The sequence below is a fragment of the Rhipicephalus microplus genome, unplaced genomic scaffold, assembly GCF_043290135.1.
Source record: "Rhipicephalus microplus isolate Deutch F79 unplaced genomic scaffold, USDA_Rmic scaffold_14, whole genome shotgun sequence".
NCBI classification, from domain to species: domain Eukaryota; kingdom Metazoa; phylum Arthropoda; class Arachnida; order Ixodida; family Ixodidae; genus Rhipicephalus; species Rhipicephalus microplus.
The window spans coordinates 36,805,629-36,824,505 of NW_027464587.1; the positions used below are offsets into that span (position 1 = coordinate 36,805,629).

At 44.9% G+C, this 18,877-nt stretch overlaps 1 protein-coding gene across 4 annotated transcripts in view; it reads right to left on the reverse strand.

Annotated features, from left to right (window-relative positions):
• The window catches only part of LOC119181524 (pancreatic triacylglycerol lipase), a 197,124-nt gene that overhangs the window by 21,659 nt on the left and 156,588 nt on the right, over positions 1-18,877 (reverse strand). For 3 of the 4 annotated variants that reach the window (XM_075882981.1, XM_075882978.1, XM_075882980.1), the window contains exon 9: positions 5,759-5,989. The exons of the other annotated variant lie outside the window; for it this stretch is intronic. In XM_075882981.1, coding sequence (XP_075739096.1) covers positions 5,759-5,989 — 231 coding nt within the window. The remainder of the gene's footprint in view (positions 1-5,758; positions 5,990-18,877) is intronic. 4 annotated transcript variants of the gene reach the window in all.

Genomic DNA, 18,877 nt, shown 5'->3' on the forward strand with positions numbered 1-18,877 from the left:
TGGTACGCCACGGTATTGCCGATATCTGTTAGAAAAACAACCCCTTTGTAAGCAATATAACCCCTTTGCAACCCGTTTGTAAGCTATAAAACTCTCTCTCTCTTAAAAACTGTGCTACCCATGCTGTCATGTAGTTTGATAAATGATACATTTCTATCTGCTCTAATAGTATTTTATGCTCCACTTTGTCATACGCCTTGGCCAAATCCACAGTAACTAATGCACAATGCTCTCTTTTACGCCAAGCCAACGGTATACGACTCTCCAAATCCCCGTGCGCACACCATATAGAGCATGTTATTATAACTGATTGCTGCACGCGACTACTCCCTTATTTTACCTTTTCTCTGGTTTGTCAGTATACCACCTGTCAGAGTCCCCATGATTGTTTTTCTTCTTACAATCTACCCTAGACACCGAAGAATCCGTGTGCCCTCCAAAAAAGCCACAGCGCGTCCTGCAAGTCGATTGATTTGATTTGTGGGGTTTAACGTCCCAAAACCACCAAATGATTATGAGAGACGCCGTAGTGGAGTGCTCCGGAAATTTCGACCACCTAGGTTCTTTAATGTGCACCCAAATCTGAGCACACGGGCCTACAACATTTCCGCCTCCATCGGAAATGCAGCCGCCGCAGCCGGGATTCGATCCCGCGACCTGCGAGTCAGCAGCCGAGTACCTCAGCCACAAGACCACCGCGGCAGGGCGCGTCCTGCAAGTCACCAACCCATCTCATGCCAAGCCTTCTATCGAAGTGAAGTCTTGTTGAAAACCACCCCACCTATGAGCCTCTCTGTTTATTTGCACTATCTCAAAGCCTTTCTCTCGACTCATCTGCCATATCTCTGTTTGCGTCAGCAATCATTCTTTGCAAGTTGCCGTCACAAACTGGTACCTCTGGTATTATGCATACTGCTACCCGTACATGAGTAGAAATGACGCGCATGTCATCGACCCCTTTTCCAGTCCTGCCAATTCGTCGTTCAATGCATCGTTTCGACCTGCTACAATTATCATGAGGTTTCGTTCATTAGCTTTATTTGTGAGTTTTGCGCTCGCTTGCTACGTCATTGATCCCAGCTTATGTCCTGGGAGCGTCCCTATTAAAACCCTCTTGTCGCCCTTTACAGTTTCTTTGACTGCTGCTGCGCTTCTATATAAATTCGAGTCCCCGACGATTATCGCGGGTGCCGACTTTTATGCTGAAGTGCTTAAGTGTCCTGCACCTGCCTGTTACTCGTGCTTGTAGGACCCCCCCCCTCCCCCCCCCGTCGCCGAGCCTAGGTCTTGTACCGTTGAACCTGTCTTTTCCAAACCTGATTCTGCTTTGTTCTCCACCACTCTAGAGCTCAGTTCCATACCGTTCTTGCCATCAGCTGCTCCTTGGTTTCATTACCTTGTTCGTCTTGCCTACTTTCGCTAGCCTCTTCTCGGTTGAAGTTAGTATTTCTTCTGTAGCCCTCGTTTTAACACGAAAGTGTTTTATGCCGTGCTCCACCACGGCCCCGCTGTCGTATTTTCGTTACCAATGTGATGTTGTAAAATATATACTAAGAGAATGCAAAGAAAAAAACGAAAAGGCAAGAATCTGTCGCGCGGACTCTTGTTCTTCTTCCTCTATTGTCTGTGGTGCATACCCACTGTAGGTGATTGGCCAAGCTTTGAGCCTCGAACCAAGAACTTCTCGATTCGTGGCGTGTGGCACTACCCACTACTCCAGAAGACGTAAATTGTAGGTATTCTAACCGCAAACCGTTTATATACACCTTACAGCGTACAGTGGTCTTCAGAGCTTCAAAACTTTAGCGCGTTTTTGTTATCAACAGCGAGATAGCGTGAGGGGATCGCGTTGGGCTTGTTTTAAATGTCGTCGTCTCGGAAAAGCGCCCTTTCCATGGAGCGCGGTTGCTCTAAGCGTGGTCTCTCCTGCGGGCGCGCATATGAAACTCGTAATTCAGGAGAGGACGAAGTTCACTTCGCTTGGCGCTGCGGCTGCGTTTACGAAAGGTGTGCGCTGACAACACATGACGATGGAAGTATTGTCCCAGTTGCTCGCGCTGTCCTGTGCATATGTTCGCGCTCGTTTTGTGCGTCTGTCTTTTTGTTTCAACAACGTGACAGTCGTTAGTCCGCGCTCGTCTTCTGTATGCTAATTTAGTGCGTCTTTTGTGCTTGAGGTCTGCGCTGCAAATTCCGAGCTACTTACTCTTATGAAAGTGACTTTGCTGTTGGTTACTGTTGCTGAAACAATGCACAACAAACGCTCAACTCTGTGAAAACATGCTTCACTTTTATGTTACACCACCTTATTTCTTTTTTCATTGCGGAGCAATTTAAAGTCGCACCTACTCGCAAATACAGCGTCGGCGGTGTCGTCGACATCACCAGTACGCATGCGCGCACATTGCGTCTCGTGCCAGTGGTCGCTCTCCCCCTTTCTCACCTCGCAAGGCCGACGCAGGCAGCGTCTGCTAGAAAAAAACCGACAGCTGGCACTGCACCACCGTTCACTTGCCACCCCGATCGCGCGTTTAGAATTTCGTCAAGGGCGTTTGATGGAAGATGTGACGGAAGCAACTGTTGTGATGAAAGCAACAGTACTTTCAACCAGTATTGGGGCGCAATCCAACATCTGCGTCTCACCACTCGTTGGAGGCAACTCTTCTACATTATTGACCGAATAAGAATAATGAAGACGAAACAACAATTAGGCATTCGCAAACCTTACCCAATTGCGCAACATTCGCGCGATATCCCCGCCACTCCGCAGCGCATTTACTCAAGTTACCCCCGAGGGAAGATGCGGGCGGCATTTATTTAGGGGCGAAGGTCCTTAAAGCTGCACCCGTTAGTCCCTCGCAGTAGTCGTAGTCGTAGTAGAGTGTAACCAGTCTTACGTTTGGACCTGCATTGTGGTGTCAGTGGGAGATTTCTCCTGTGCGTTGTTGAACAATAAAAATTCGCAGCGTGCGCGTTTACTTAAAGCCAAATTTTCCTGTCTCTCATTCCCCATTAGAAATCATTGGCATGTACATTAAGCACTATCTGACAAGAGAGAGTTGCGACGTTATACTCGCTGGACGTAACCTCTTCGGTTTTAGAACGGCTTAGCGAGTGTTGAGCCGCTGTGCCATGATTACAGTGAACTAGTACATAATGAACTCGAGGTGGTTAAAGGTGGGAAGTAGATTCGAAGCGCAAGCCGTAAGAAAGTAAAAGCCGAATTCTCCTGTCTTTCATTCCCCATTAGCAGCCATTGATATGTACGTTGAGCCCTATCTGACAAGAAAGGATTGCTACGTTATACTCGCTGGGCGTAACCTCCTTGGTTTTAGAAAGGTTTAGCTAGCGTTGGCCCGCAGTGCCATGAATACAGTGAGCTAGTGTATACCATGAACTCGATGTGGCTAAAGGTGGGAAGTGGGCACTAAGCGCAAGCCGTAAGAAAGTGTGCGTGTGCCACCCCCTTCTTTAGTCCTTGGAACGTCCGCCTGATGGCGGTGCTTCTTTATGGGAAATTATGGGGAAAAGATGCGACATGGTGGTACTTGGAGTGTTGAATAGATGGACGAACGGACACTCAGACAGATGCACAGATGGACGCACGGATGGCTGCAAAGACGGATGGACGCATGGACGGACGCAGGGGCGGATGAAAGGATGATTGCAGGGACGGACGCACATAAGGACGTGCGGACGCACGAACAGACGCACGCACGGATGGTCGGATAGACGCATGGACGGTCACACAGGTGGACGCATGAACGGACGGAAGCAAGAACGAATGGACGGACGGATGCTTCGCCCCACTCTCCATCATTCACTCCATGGATATGCTGACATTTTTTTTTCTCTGTCGCCAACGCACTTTCATCTGAGCGTTTCTCATCGTCCATTCACTCCTGCCAACCATCATTTCCCCAATTTTTTCTCCACCTAAAATTGTCTAGACTTGGGGTTAGTTTTCTGTGCTTTCTCCTTCGCACTAACCTCAATTTTTATAGCCACTCCCCCCCCCCCCCCTTCCTGAACAATCTACAATATTTTACACCATGGCTACACCAGTTCACCAGTGTTCACGTATAGTGAAATCGTCCCACTTGATGATATCCACAGGACGTGGTGTACGACAACCACTGCCCTAAGTTTCAACAAAAAAAAAAATGGCAGCATATCCACGGAGTGAAGGATGGAGAGTGGGGAGTAGCAGCCATCCGTCCATTCGTTCTGGCTTCCGTCCGTTCATGCGTCCATCTGTGTGACCGTCTGTGCGTCCATCCACCCGTCCGCGCGTGCGTCTGTTCGTGCGTCCGCACGTCCATCTGTGCGTCCATCCCTGCGTTCGTCCATGCATCCGCCCCTGCGTCCGTCCATGCGTCCATTCGTCAGTGCAGCCATTCGTGCGTCCGCTTGTGCATCTGTCTGTGCGTCCGTTCGTCCATCTATTCAACACTCCAAGTACCACCATCTCGCATATTTTCATCATATATTCCCCATATTGAAGCACCGCCATCCGGCGGACATTCCAAGGACTAAAGGAGAGGTGGCACACGCACACTTTTTTACGGCTTGCACTTGGTGCCTACTTCCCACTTTTAACCACCTCAAGTTCATGGTATATACAAGCTCACTGTATTCATGGCACTGCAGCCCAACGCTTGCTAAACTTTTCTAAAACCAAAGAGGTTACGCCCAGCGAGAATAACGTAGCAACCCTTTCTTGTTATAGGGTGCTCAACGTACATGCTAATGGCTGCTAATGGGGAATAAGACACAGGATAATTCGGCTTTTAGTTAACGCGCACGCTGCGAATTTTTTATTGTTCAACAATGCACGTGAGAAATCTCCAACAGGCACCACCTTGCAGGTCAAAACGTAAGACTGGTTACACACTACGACTACGACTACTACGAGGGACGAACAGGCTCCACTTTAAGGAGCTTCGCCCCTAAAACGGCAGTACCAAACCTCACGTGGTTGGTGTACGTGCAGCCCTGCCACGTGGTGTGAGGAAAAACCCTCAAAACAAGAAAAATATTAAGCCACTAACCCCCCCCCCCTCCCACAGCCGTACGTTGTGATAAGGAAACTAAACGTTTACACTACTGCCTTATCACATAATACAAGCAAACGTGAACCTCGCCAAAACACTTATCTGCGCAGTCGTCTCACTTTCCTCGTAAACGCCTCCATCCAACTCAAATGCTCGCAGTGCCTCTGCTACAGTTATCTAGTAGGCCCTCCGAGTACTAGCATGGCTACGACGATAGGCAAGGGACCATCCCCGACCACAAGCTCCTTCAGATCTGAATTATCTGTAGACAGTTCGCTAGTTAACGTTATCAAATGCGAAGGGTGTAGTACTTCTCATCATTCTCATGGCGATGCAACGATCACAGAAAACTTTGCTTTTTGAGTTATTGTATGAAGCTCATTGATTTAAAATGAAATCACACTCATTGAAATTTAGATAACATAGTTTCACTGAGGCAAACATACTTTCATAACCCCAGCATTGGTAAATTGAAGTTATAATAGCTCTACGAATAAACATGAAGCGCACACGCAAGGTAAAAAAATACAACAAATTTGCATTTATTCTCGACGTTCCCACTCGGAACCGATCGTTTTCAAGTACAGAAGTCAAAAGGCCCAGAATAAATGTCTTATTTTCTGTGTTTATCTATGTCCTCGTGGAGTTCACCTTACTATTCACTGGATCCAAATAACATGACAATATTCGTATACACTGCTCACCTCTGACTAGCGTGATTCATTGGCTTTATGTGCACGAAATTGACCAGTGACTGCAGACTACCATGGTGGTCTCCCCTGGTGCTGGTCACGGTGACCTCTCGCAACGCCTCCAAGGGCTCCAAGCTGGTGGCCAGCTTTGTGTAGCTGCGCACTGCTGGAGGATGTAGCTTGAAATCGGCCAGTACTTCGCCGAAATCGCCCCGCCGCTGACTACTGTGTTCCGGAGAGTCGCTGCGTCAGTTTCAGTTGCGTTAGAAATGTGGATTTACCACTTACCGCAAAGCACATAAAGATGCCGCTATGCCTGCAAAATGCAATATCATGCCATACCTACACGCTATATGTGAAAAACACATGATTCAAAGCTTATCAGCAGCACTTTGGAAGAACATGCCTGGTAATAGAAAACCTAATGTATCGTACGTTCATTGCAGTTACTGAAAAATAACCTAGTTTAATGAATGCCTCAGTTATGTTTAATAAAACAATGCCAATGAAACAGTGCCAGCTTTTCGCTGGCACTGTTTCAAGGGACCACCCGAGATGATGCGAAAGAAACACAGGGCGCCTAAAAACTGGGGGTTTATTCAGCAGTTGTGCAATATAAGTACTTATACTGGCTAGACATAAATGAACAAACGATGGCAAAATATAAAACTATATGACAGAGAATCGCAGTCACTCCCAAAGCGCGTGCAATATGGTTGCTTTAAGAAATCTGGAATCTGTTGCTGGGAGCACAACGAACGCCATGCTGACCTAGTATTTACCTAGCTGTTTTATTTCTGGGGCTTCAACAACCTCCTTTGTTATTCTGTCTTTTGATTTTGACACGACACCCGCGCTTTCAAATTGAGGTGTGTATGCGCTGTTCCTGCAATGAATACCCAGATATCCTAGTTCATTTAGTCACCTGTGTTACTCTTAGTGACCAGCCGTTATCTTGCCTTCTAGCAACATGTTCAACCTATGCCGATTTCTGCTTGATTTCGACTAGGATGTCGTTAACAAGCATTTGCTCCCTAAGCCTTTCTCCTCTTCTTTCGCCGTCAAGTTCTCGCCTTTCGTTTTCTTTCCATGGCTCGCTTCGTCGTGCTCAGTTCAAGATGAAGCCATTTTGCAAACCTCCAGGATTATGGCTCATGTGTAAGTACCTCAGAGGCCACTAGCAGCCTTCCACACGTGTATCGCGTTAGCACTTCTGCTGCGTCGCTTCGCTTCTTATTCCAATGCATTCTCTTTTGTGATGGATGCTCCAAGTTAGGGCACAATAAGTTTCAGCGTTACGACTTTTTTTGTCCAATGCATTGTCATTGCATTCAGTTAGACGTTACATCAGAGCATAAGCTACACTTTGGCGCCACAGCGTGGTCAACGTTTTTTGCGTGCGCAAGTCATGTATCCGACTACTTCATTTACACAAATTTGAATCAGCCTGAGCATATTGAGCATAGTGAAACCATGGGGCACAGACCACTCTCCATCATGTAACAACGTTTAGCATATTGCACGGCGCCTGGCGGAATCCCAAATGCCAAGCAATTTTTAGAGAACAACAACACTTTGACCTTGTCTATATGCCTGTGTGCCTACCTATCTCACAAGTCATTAACGTCTGGGCGTTGTTCTACACGTTGCTTTAAGTTGTTATATGCCAAAGTTAGCAATAAAAAACTTCCATATATGGTGAACAAAACTAACTGGCCATAACACCCCGACAATGCTTGCTCTGCTAGCGGGCAGGCCGCTGCTATAGCGCACATACCTCGGCAGCGCGGTTCGCTCGGCACGACTTACATAGAGGCCAAGTGGGACGTGCTTCTGCCCTGTGTAAACTATTATTACCAAATACTGGCCATCCAGTGTGGCCCTGACCGGGCCGTTAGGATAAATTTGCTGGTCACCACGTGGCAATAACTGGGTGGTGCGGATATCTTGTGTCTACACAGTACTCTAGTGAAACTATAAAGTCTGTCTCTAATCACATGGTATGAATGTCGTTGTATACCTTGCATCATACTATAATACAAAATGCAAGCTACCTATCTTTTCTGAACCACGTGTCCCCTTCTTTCATCATCATCATCATCATCATCATCATCATCATCATCATCATCATCAGCCTGACTACGTTCACTGAAGGAGAAGGCCCTCTTCCATCATCTACTAGTAAACTCGGTCCCGTGCTCGCTGCTGCCAATTTGTACCCGCAAACTTTCTAATCTCATCTGCCCACCTAATTTTTTGTATCGTCGTAATCCACTTGCCTTCTCTGAGAATCCACTCAGTTATCCTTAATGACAAGCAGTTATCCTGCCTACGCGCAACATGCCCGGCCTATGTCCATTTCTTCTTTATTTCAACTATGATATCCTTAGCTCCGGTTTGTTCTCTGATCCACTCCGATTTCTTCTTGTCTTCTAACGTTACACGTGCCATTATCGTTTCCATCGCTCGCGGCGTCGTCCTCAATTTAAGCTGAACCCTCTTTGTAAGCCTTCAGGTTTCTGCGCCGTAGGTAAGTACCGGCAAGATGCAGCTGTTATATGCCTTCCTCTTGATGGATACTGGCCAACTACCAGTCATAATTTGAGAGTACTTGCTGAATGTGCTTTATTTGATTCTTCTTCTTCTCGTTACTGCCATCTCAAGGTTCGGCTCCGCGGTTATTTTCTGCGCTAACGTAGTCGTAGTCCTTTACTACTTCAAGTGCACTTATACCAATCTCGAAGTGCTGTTCTCTTCCGAGGTTGTAGTACATTCCTTTCGTTTTCCGCAGAATATACTAAGACCCACCTTTCTGCTCTCCTTGCCTAATTCACTAATCATGACTTGCAATTTGTCCCCTGAGTTACTCAGCAATGCAATGACATCTGTGAAGGGCAGATTACCGAGGTACTCTCTATTATCTCTTATCTCTAACTCTTCTCATCCTAGGCCTCTGAAAACCTCCTGTAAGCACGCGGTAAATAGCATCAGGGAGATTGTATCCCCTCTTCTTACACCCTTCTTTATGTGTGTTCCATCGCTTTCTTCATGGAGCACTATGGTGGCAGCTTATCCTCTATTATTTATTCCAGGATGTTTATGTATGCTTGGTTGACAGCCTGATTCTGCAGTGTCTGCATGACTTCTGATATTTCTACTCAATCAATTGCCGTCTCGTAATCTATGAAGGTTATGTATAGTGGTCGGCTGTATTCTGAGCATTTCTCTATTGCCTGATTGATAGTATGAACGTGGGCGATTTTTTAGTAGCATGTTCGAATTCTGCTTGTTCTTTGGTTTATTGAATTATAATGTCATAATTCTGCTAGCAATGTATCTTTGTAAAATTAGCTTGTATGTGCCAGACAGCAAGCTTAAAGGCCTGTAATACTTCAGATCCTTGTCATATTTCTTCCTATGTATTAAGATTATGATAGCATTCTTCCGAGATTCCGGTACCCTCCCCGTCAGGAGACACTTCGTGAACAGGATGGCTAGTTTTTCTAACACAATCTGTCCTTCATCTTTCAGCAGATCTGATGTCACCTGATCCTCACCAGGAGTTCTGCCTCTTTGCATGCTCTCCAAAGCTTTTCTGGCTTTTTCTTTTATTATTGGTGGGGGGGCAACCTGGCTTGCTGCTAATTCTTACATTATGATCGTGGTTGTTTTGGTTACTGTACAAATCTCTGTAAAACTCCTCTGCTATTTTAACTATTCCATTCATATTGGTAGTTACTTTGCCTTCCTTGTCCCTTAGTTCAAACATCTGGCTCTCGCTTATTCCAAGTTTCCTCTTTACTGCTTTCTCACTTCGTCCATTTATTAGTATGTGTTCAATTCTATCCATGTTATACTTTTTCACATCGGATACCTTACGCTTAATAATCAGCTTCGAAAGCTCCACCATTTCTGTTTTCTCTATCGTGTTCGAGACTTTCACGCTTTGACTTTCTCAATGAGTTTCTCCTCCTGAAACAGATTGACAGTGTTCTGACTAATTACTGTACCTCCAATTTCAACTGCAAGGTCCAGAATGATACCCGTCGGAATATCATTGCTTGCGTCAACACTAAGGCTGGTTTCATCGATAAGAGCCGAGTATCTATTTTGAAGCGAGACTCTGAATACTTGTACTTTCCCTCTCGGTGCTAGCTAATTTATTGACTTCTCGCGTATCACTTTCTGTCGTTGATTCTTCAAGACTAGGCGAATTCGGGACCTTACCATTCTATTGTCACTGCATCTTATCTTGCCAAGCGCATCCGCATCATGTACGATGCCTAGATGTGCAGTCAGTATAATGTCTATTTTGTTCTTATTCTCGCCATTAGAACTCCTTTACGTCCACTTGCGGGTTCTTCTTTTTCAGTTAAACGCATTCAAAGTCCGTAAATTTCGCGTTCTGCGAATTCTGCTAATAACTCCCCTCTGGCATTTCTTGTACCGGTGTCATAATTTCCTACAGCATGATCTCCAGCCTGCTTTTTCTCTACCTTAGCATTGAAGTCACTCATCAGTATAATATACAATGTTTTTACTTTAGTCACTTGCCGATTCCACGTCCTCATAGAAGCTTTCATCTAGCGCGTCATCATGGCTGAATCTAGGTGCGGAAGCCTGTGCCGCCTTCATCTTGTATCTCCTATTGATTTTATTTATGATACGTACCACCAGTTTATTATTGCTACAGTATTTCTTTATGTTACGAGCTATATTTTTGTCGATAAGGAACCACACTCCGAGTTCTGTTCTGTAAGCCATGCTTCGATAGGAAAGGACGTGCCCATTCTGTAGCACTGCATAGCTCTCATCTGTCCTTCTGACCTCATTGAGCCCTAATACGTCCCATTTAACACCCTCTAACTCTTCGAATGATACAGCTGGAGTTGCATCACTAGATAACATTCTAACGGTTAACGTTGCCAATCTGAGGTTCCAATTGCGGCCTGTCTTGACCCAGAGATTCTTAGCACCATCTGCTGCTTTGCAGATCTGACCCCCGCCATGGTCAGCTGTTTAGCAGCCACTGCGAACTGGGGTTTGTGTGTTATTGATGTAAACATGTGAGAAATAGTGGCCAAATACTGCACCAGGGTGTCCAATCTTTCACTGGTGAGGGAGTACATTACCGCCGGTGATCACCGGTGAGGCAACATCCCAGGCCTCTTAGTGCTATTCCATCATCACGCGGATTTTTTTTTTTTATTCCAGTTGGGAACTGCACGGCACCGCAATCTTAACCACAAAGCTCATGCACGCGAGGCTGATACTCTAACAACCACGCCATTGCTGTTCTTTCTTTAGTACCTAGTGAACCCCTTGCCGCTCCATGACTCTTCTTTCTCTATTTTTAGTATAAAAGACTGACGACAATAAATACAGACGTTGACTACTGTCATGACATGCGTATTTGTTTCATTTACCAAGGCCCGTAGTATAAAAACTGTAAAAAGTGCGAAACTGAAGTCTTGTCTTAATACAAAATCTTCATAGCAACTGCACATCCCTCAGCTTCCAAGATGACATTAGAAGCAAAGCATCGAGTACATCAAGCCACCGGAGCCTCTGGGTCTCTCGACCACGGGGGAAAAACGTGGAAGCCCTTCGAGCAAACATTTGACTCAGTCTCGGAGCCATTGAAGAAACCGAGATCAGAGGTAGCAAAAATGGCGCTTTCTTCAGCAAGGCCAGTAACGAACCTCTTGAAGTCTGCACCAACCTTACGTTTGCTGAAGGCGAAGACTAGCGAGACTATCGTCGTATCTCTCAAGCCCAGCTTGAGAGATACGACGTCGAGCAAGAGATTACAGTCCATGAGCGCTAGGTCTTCCTGCCTCAACTATAAAGCGAAGCTCAACCTTTCGAACTATTTTTCCGCGCACTGAAGAGGCAAGTGCTGTTTTACACGTGTTGAGTGATGATGGACGAAATTTTGCTTGACCTACTTGCATTGGGTACAAAATCGCTGAAACTCCGAGAGAAGTTGCTCAGGCACAAGGAACTTACGTTGGAAAAACAAAGCCGCTGCTTTATGGAAGGCGGCGAAACGTCAGCACGTGAGAACTTGCTGCGGTGGATGACGGACGCAGATCTTCACGTCCTTGCAGCATCATAGACCCAAAGCTTGAAGTGTTCAGCGCGCAGAGAACAATACATAATAGATGCAATCAAAGTGACTTACTAGCGTGAAAAACATTAACGCCCGACGAGACGTGCAGTGCAACTCTGCTTGTGAGCTAGCAGCTGATCTCTTATAGTCGCTGTCACTCTCAGCGTTGACGACCACCTACGTTCAGCAAAAATCCTTGACGTCAAGACGGTTTTTTTTTTAACATCACCGCTGAAAATAATCTGAGGAATTCTCTCCGCAAAACCACTTCTATAGCACTAACAACGCGTCATTCACCACGCACATCACCCACACACAGTCACACACCACGATTATCTGAGAGTGCGGAGATCCTTTCGCTCCGATACCCGGCAAAAAGATAATCACTTGCCGTATGCTGCCATGTATCAACAGGCGTAAAAAAACAGGCGGCGCAGCGTAGGCCAAGGTTTGGAAACGCAAATTGCGAGCCCGCTTCTTTTCCTGTAAAATGAATCTTATGAGAAGAATGCATTACAAAACCATTGACGAATGCTATACGGACGTAAAAAAGGCGAGGTTTAACTGGAATGGTCAAACAATAACATTTACCCTTTCGAAGTGGCTGCGAAAAATCTCGCGAAGCTGATATGTGTACTCGGCGGGCTATAATCTAAAACATGAGTTGCCACAAATTTTCACGAAAACTTCACCTCTCTAAAGAACGCAGCGGATTTATTGTTTCATGAACGGTCCAGTATATTCACTGGTGCACAATACATGCAAAGTGGTTTGCATTCGTTTTTTTCCTAACGCGTTAACACTGCTGCTAGCACCGCCAAACAAGGGAGCATTGGGAGCGTCAGCCTACTGATCATTCTTGATAGGACGCTCCTGAATTCCGCTAGGCGGCGCGACAGTCTACAAAAATTGCGAATACTCGGTGACAACTTTCTGTGGCAGCACAGCCAAAGCTACGGGTGGTGCTTCTGCACATGTGTTACTACGGCAAGTTGTCCGTTTTTATCCGATTTCGGTTTTGGTTTCGCAAGCGCATCCAAGGTACTTTTTTGCACGACCATGCAATACATCTTGCATATATTTTGGAGCAAATAAATAAAATATTAATTTTTATGAAGTTTAACACGAATGAACTTTTCGAAACATTCAGATTTTTTTTTGAATTGGCAGATCCCACGCACTGTGGGAATCGATGATATGCGAAGCACGAATGAGGAAGGTTGATGTTAATTCAAAAATCAGTACAGCGTTACGAGGCGGACGTAAACTATTCCATGCCTGACTTCTATGCTACGAGTTTCATATTTGGACGTATCACTCACCTTCGTCGTCTATTCCCATCTTGTGATACAAAATTTAGTATCACTTAACGTGATATGTGGAGCTAGAGAAATGGCCACCAGCAAGCTATGAGCATAGCATGTAGTAATATTTTGCATTACAAGCTTGTCATGATAATGATGTTTATACGTACTCTTTATCTTTGTTGTCTATTCACATCATGTGATACCAAATTTGGTGTATGTAGAGCAAGTGAAACGGCCGCGAGTGCGCTATTAGCCTAGAATGTAATCATGTTTCACATGACATGCATATCATGATTATTTTGTGTAGGCGCGTCATTACCTTCGTCGCCTACTCACGTCATGTGATACCAAATTTGGTATATGTGGAGCCAGCAAAATGGCAGCGAGCGCGCTATGAGCGTAGAATGTAGTCATGTTTGAATGACACGCATGTCATGATTATCATGTTTCCGCCAGTCATATATCTTCGTCATCCATTGACGTCACGTAACACCTAATTCGGTATATGTGAAGATAGCGGAACGGCCGCGAGCGCGTGATGAGTGTGGCATGTAGCCATATTCTGACATGGCACGCATCTCATGATTATCATGTTTGCATCAGTCACATGCCTTTGTCATTCATTCTCGTTCCGTAATACTAAATTTGGTCAATGCGAATATAGCGAAATGGCTGCGAGCGTATCATAAGTGTGGCACGTAGTCATGTTGTTACATGATACGCATGTCATGATTTTCATGTTAGGTTCTGTCACTTGGGTTCGCCATGCAGTCATGTCATACCATACCAGTTTCGCGACATGTCATGTGAACGAAACCACCACAAGAGCAGCAAGACCACGAAATGTAAAGCATGACTTTCATTAAATACATGTCATGCGTTTTATGTTATGACCAGTCAATTAAGCTCCTTATACAGTCATTTTATGCCACATCAATTTTGGTATTGATGCCATTATCGAAACAGCCAGGAGAGCTTAAAGTCATAGGCGGCTAAATAGATAGATAGATAGATTCATTGATTGATTGATAGATAGATAGATTCATTGATTGATTGATAGATAGATAGATAGATAGATAGATAGATAGATTCATTGATAGATAGATAGATAGATAAATAGATAGATAAATAGATAAATAGATAAATAGATAAATAGATAGATAAATAGATAAATAGATAAATAGATATATAGATAAATAGATAGATAAATAGATAAATAGATAGATAAATAGATAGATAGATAAATAGATAGATAGATAGATAGATAGATAGATAGATAGATAGATAGATAGATAGATAGATAGATAGATAGATAGATAGATAGATAGATAGATAGATAGATAGATAGATAGATAGATAGATAGATAGATAGATAGATAGATAGATAGATAGATAGATAGATAGATAGATAGATAGATAGATAGATAGATAGATAGATAGATAGATAGATAGATAGATAGATAGATAGATAGATAGATAGATAGATAGATAGATAGATAGATAGATAGATAGATAAATAGATAGATACGCCAAATGTCGCAGTAGTTCGCTAAGAAATTCTTCGCATTTAAATATGTTACGGCCGAGCTGGTACTGGGCGATTGAAACAACGCAACGCCAAAAAATCATTTCCTTAATTTCAATGCATACTTGGTCCACATCATTGCTTTCCTTCTTTAGAGACGCGAAACCTTTCTGGAGATGCTCACATTATTTTGGGGGGACACGAAGGCAACGATGAGAAGAAGAAATCTTGGCATCAATTGGTCATGAGCAGGCGTCTGACGTTCGTAAAATCGAAGTGGATGAAATGAAATCTTTACTCGGCCAACAACGCTGTTTTTAAACAGTCAACAGGATAATGTACATCAACACGTCTATTACTCCGGCAAAGGGCAACAAACGACTCCCTCTGTTGACGCCGACGGGAGCGGTGCTACAGAACGCGATCTGCAGCGTTATCGTATCAACAAAATTAGGCAGCTGACACACCGACCATGTATGCTGAGCTATTTAGAAAAATAATGGTCATTGGTTTTACAAACAGTTTCCAATCGCACTTTTTTTTTTCAAGCAGCTGGAGTTGCTGAAGACTGGCAGGTTGCCGGTGTCACTTTCAAGGCGGCTATAGCGATTGAAGTCCCACTTTCGCTGATGATATTACTCGCTTACAAATTCTCGGTGATTGCATGTCCCGACGCACCACTGTCTTCGCTACTCTCTGCTCGATGAATACAAATCGCCGAATGAACACGCAATCGTACTCGCTCACAAGCTTTGATGTGAACTTGCTGCAATGGAGCGACGCTATCGTTGTTCACTGGGGCAGAAAACGGTGAAAAGGTACCAGAAAACTTTAAGCAGCAAAGGACAAAAAACCTGCGCAGGTTATGCTTTCTAATAACAATGCGAACAATCTTGACCATATTATTTACATTTCTCATTTTTTATATTTTTCACTATTGCTACGCACTATAAAAAAGTTAGCGTTCATGGACTACACGCAGAAGTGTAGTAAAGAAGGGCGTGCTTGCGCTTCGTAGCCTTGCCTCTGCTGCCACAAAACGTCACCGAGTATAGTGCCAATCGGCCTGGCGTAATTCTATTTCAAGAAACGCTAACCACCGAGCCCATTTCGCGTGCCCCTCGCACCAAACCGGACTATCGAGCAGGGACGCGAGGGATAGCAACGCTAATCACCAAATTGTACGCATATGTTGGCCATGAGGTCCACCCAAATCTCTAACACGAACACATTAGCATAGAGTTAATCCCAAATTCCACGCCTAAAGAGTCAGTCTCTGTTCTCAAAGTAAGGAGTACACCCAAAAACAAGCAAGGTACATTTCAGGTCCTTTTTTCAGCGAGCGATCGAAATTGCAGGGTACCACATGCTCATAATCACAGGAGATTTCAACGCCCCGCATCCTGACATTAGTACCCCGGCTGTTCCCGTAAGGGTACTGCTCTTGTATCGCTAATGCACACACATAGACTCACGCTCTTAACCGATCCCACTTCCGCTACACAGGTAGGCAACTTGGTTACGCGTGATAGCACCCCGGACTCACTATGGTCAGACACGCGGGACAACTCACGTAGATTAACCTGGGGGAGAATCGCGGGAGTGATCGTTATATTATACAGATGATCCTAAACGTATCTACAAACAAAATTTGACAGTTGCGCATCACGAACTGGAACGCTTTAGAGAGCTCAGGAAACGCGAACACACTCACTACGAAACTCTACCAGAACTCCTTGCATATAAAAGAGGATGTTGCAAATTCGACTAAGTACGTTGAAACTGAACTGGAGGTCGAGTGCGTAGATAGCTGGCTAGCTCACCTATACTCGGAGCGAACAAATCACTGCACGCAAAATGGCGCACGAAAAAGCTCGATCGTAACACTCGTAAAAAGATATAGCTTACCTTAGTCGCCAAATCGAGGAACATAGTCGTAATCTAGAACGTCCGCAACGGGACGAAGTGTGTAACCCGGTTGATGGTCAAATACGAAATGGGGCCAAATACAACGTGTTGAAATACTTACTAGGTGACAAACAGTCGAAACCGTCTCAGCGATTCATGATAGGCAGACTAATACACAAACTCACCCCCATATTCACAAGCGCTCCTCGACTCGACTTTCCCCCTTCACTTGACAGAGTTGAGCACTGCGTCGCAGCTCGGCTCAAAATGACCCTGCGCTACTCAAGAATTGCAGCAGATGACCGGTGATATGCAGTGACTTGCCGTGCCTAAAGACTGTGCTGCCATCGGCTTTCTCAAGTGAAGGTGAAGCGTTGAGTGAAGGGAAGTTATATAATACGGGGGTTATTCTCGGGTAAGACCAACATTCAAATCACCTACGAGCTGTCTACTCATTACTTATGTACCTAACTCAGCTCCCCATTCGATTACCTGCCTGCCCCAAACAATACGGAGGAGGATCTGTTCGAATCCCCCTTCACTTGCATCAAGGTTCGGGCTGCCATCTCCACAATCAACTGCCACTCGGCGACGGCCCCGGATGGCATAAAGAATAAGCTTCTCAAAAATTTCGCCGAGGAGGACATTGAACTTCTCACCCAGCACATTAACAAAATGTGGGAGACCGGTAACGTCCCGCGTGAATGGCGCGAGGCAATCATCGTATTTATCCCTCAGCCGGGTAAATCGTTAGCGCTAGGCTCACTTCGTCCCAACTCACTCACGTCCAGCGTTGGTAAGGTGGACCAACACGTAATACTCAAGCGAGTCACAAAATTTGTAGAGGAGCGTCAGATTCTACCGATCAACCAAATTGGCTTTTGCCCTTCCTGTCAACACAGAATGCAGGGCCGGATTAACAGTAAAGAGGGCCCAGTTCAAAAAAGGGGACCTCTCGTCCCAACCCCTTTCTTCTCCGCTGTCTCATCTGGTCACCTGTGAGACTTGACGCTCTTGATATTCAGCTGCAAAGAGCCTCTCCGGAGTGCTTAATATCACCTTGGCGTTTTTTTTCTTGCGGAGCACATGGAGAAATCGCCATCAAATTAATTAGGTAAATAAGGAGACGAAGGCTTATTAACAGCATTAATATTTGTCTGGTTTGCTGGATCATACTGAAGAAAGACTAAACTGTGCTTAAACTGTGCTAGAAGTTGATACGAAAAAGCTGAATGCATAACACACTTAGAAGTGCAGTTCAAGCACTGTGTGTTTCTTCTATTCATCTTAACCTATAGCGTTGGTTACCCTTTTTTCAAGAGATGACATCATCCTTCGAATATCAGAGGGCACCTTTGTGAAAAATAGCGTGCTTCTTACGTACTTCAGTTTCGGTGATTCGGCAGTGCACGCTTTCATTGCCTGCGTGAGAGCCCTGCCGGAGCTGACAGATGGGTCTTCTCTATTTACGCTGTATTGAAAGCATACTATATTGTGCCTATTTGTCAGCTGCATACTGGTTATTTTTATTCAGCTGATTAAGCTAAATTTAAAATAAGAACCACCCTCTATGCGCTTTCGCAATGCACGATGGACCGTAGCTGCTGAAATTGTCGTCTAGCTGCGCTATGTGTCCATCCGCTGGATCAGTTTCTTTCCCCCACACGATACATGATTAGGACTATAGGGTGTTGTAGGTAGCCGGTGGATCTAGCCTTGCGCAGCTTACAGTGAATTGCCTCGCGTGATAACCTTTTTACTAATTGCAACTGTTGTCCTTTCGTTTTTTTTTTTAACGAAGCATGGGCAGGCTTTCAAGTCGGGCGTAGGTCGACGTAAGCGTGTATAAGCCGGGGACCTCCGTGCTATTTCGCAGGCAGTATTGTGCTGGTACCCCTATCTCACTAATTATAATTCTCACTCATCACCAGTCACGTGCGAGATTCGTAGAATTCCAAAACTTCAAGAAAATTCGCGACACCTGCTTCCTGGTGATTCTGTGACCACACGGAAACACAACATCAGTTACGCTGTCACAAGGCGAGCCCAAGGGTGCATTCACTTGAAAAGTGTAGTAAGAGCGAAAACGCCAGAGCAATCGGAAACCGCAACCGCGCACGTCGAAGATGTTCACATTCGTTCTGCCCTATCCAGCCTTGATAATTGCCCCATCCAGCCTTGATAATCCTACCTTGATAATTGATTCAATTTTACCTGCTTTACGAGAAATAAAGTTCGTACCAAATTCTAGTTATTCACGCGAAGTACCAAAAAGAAAC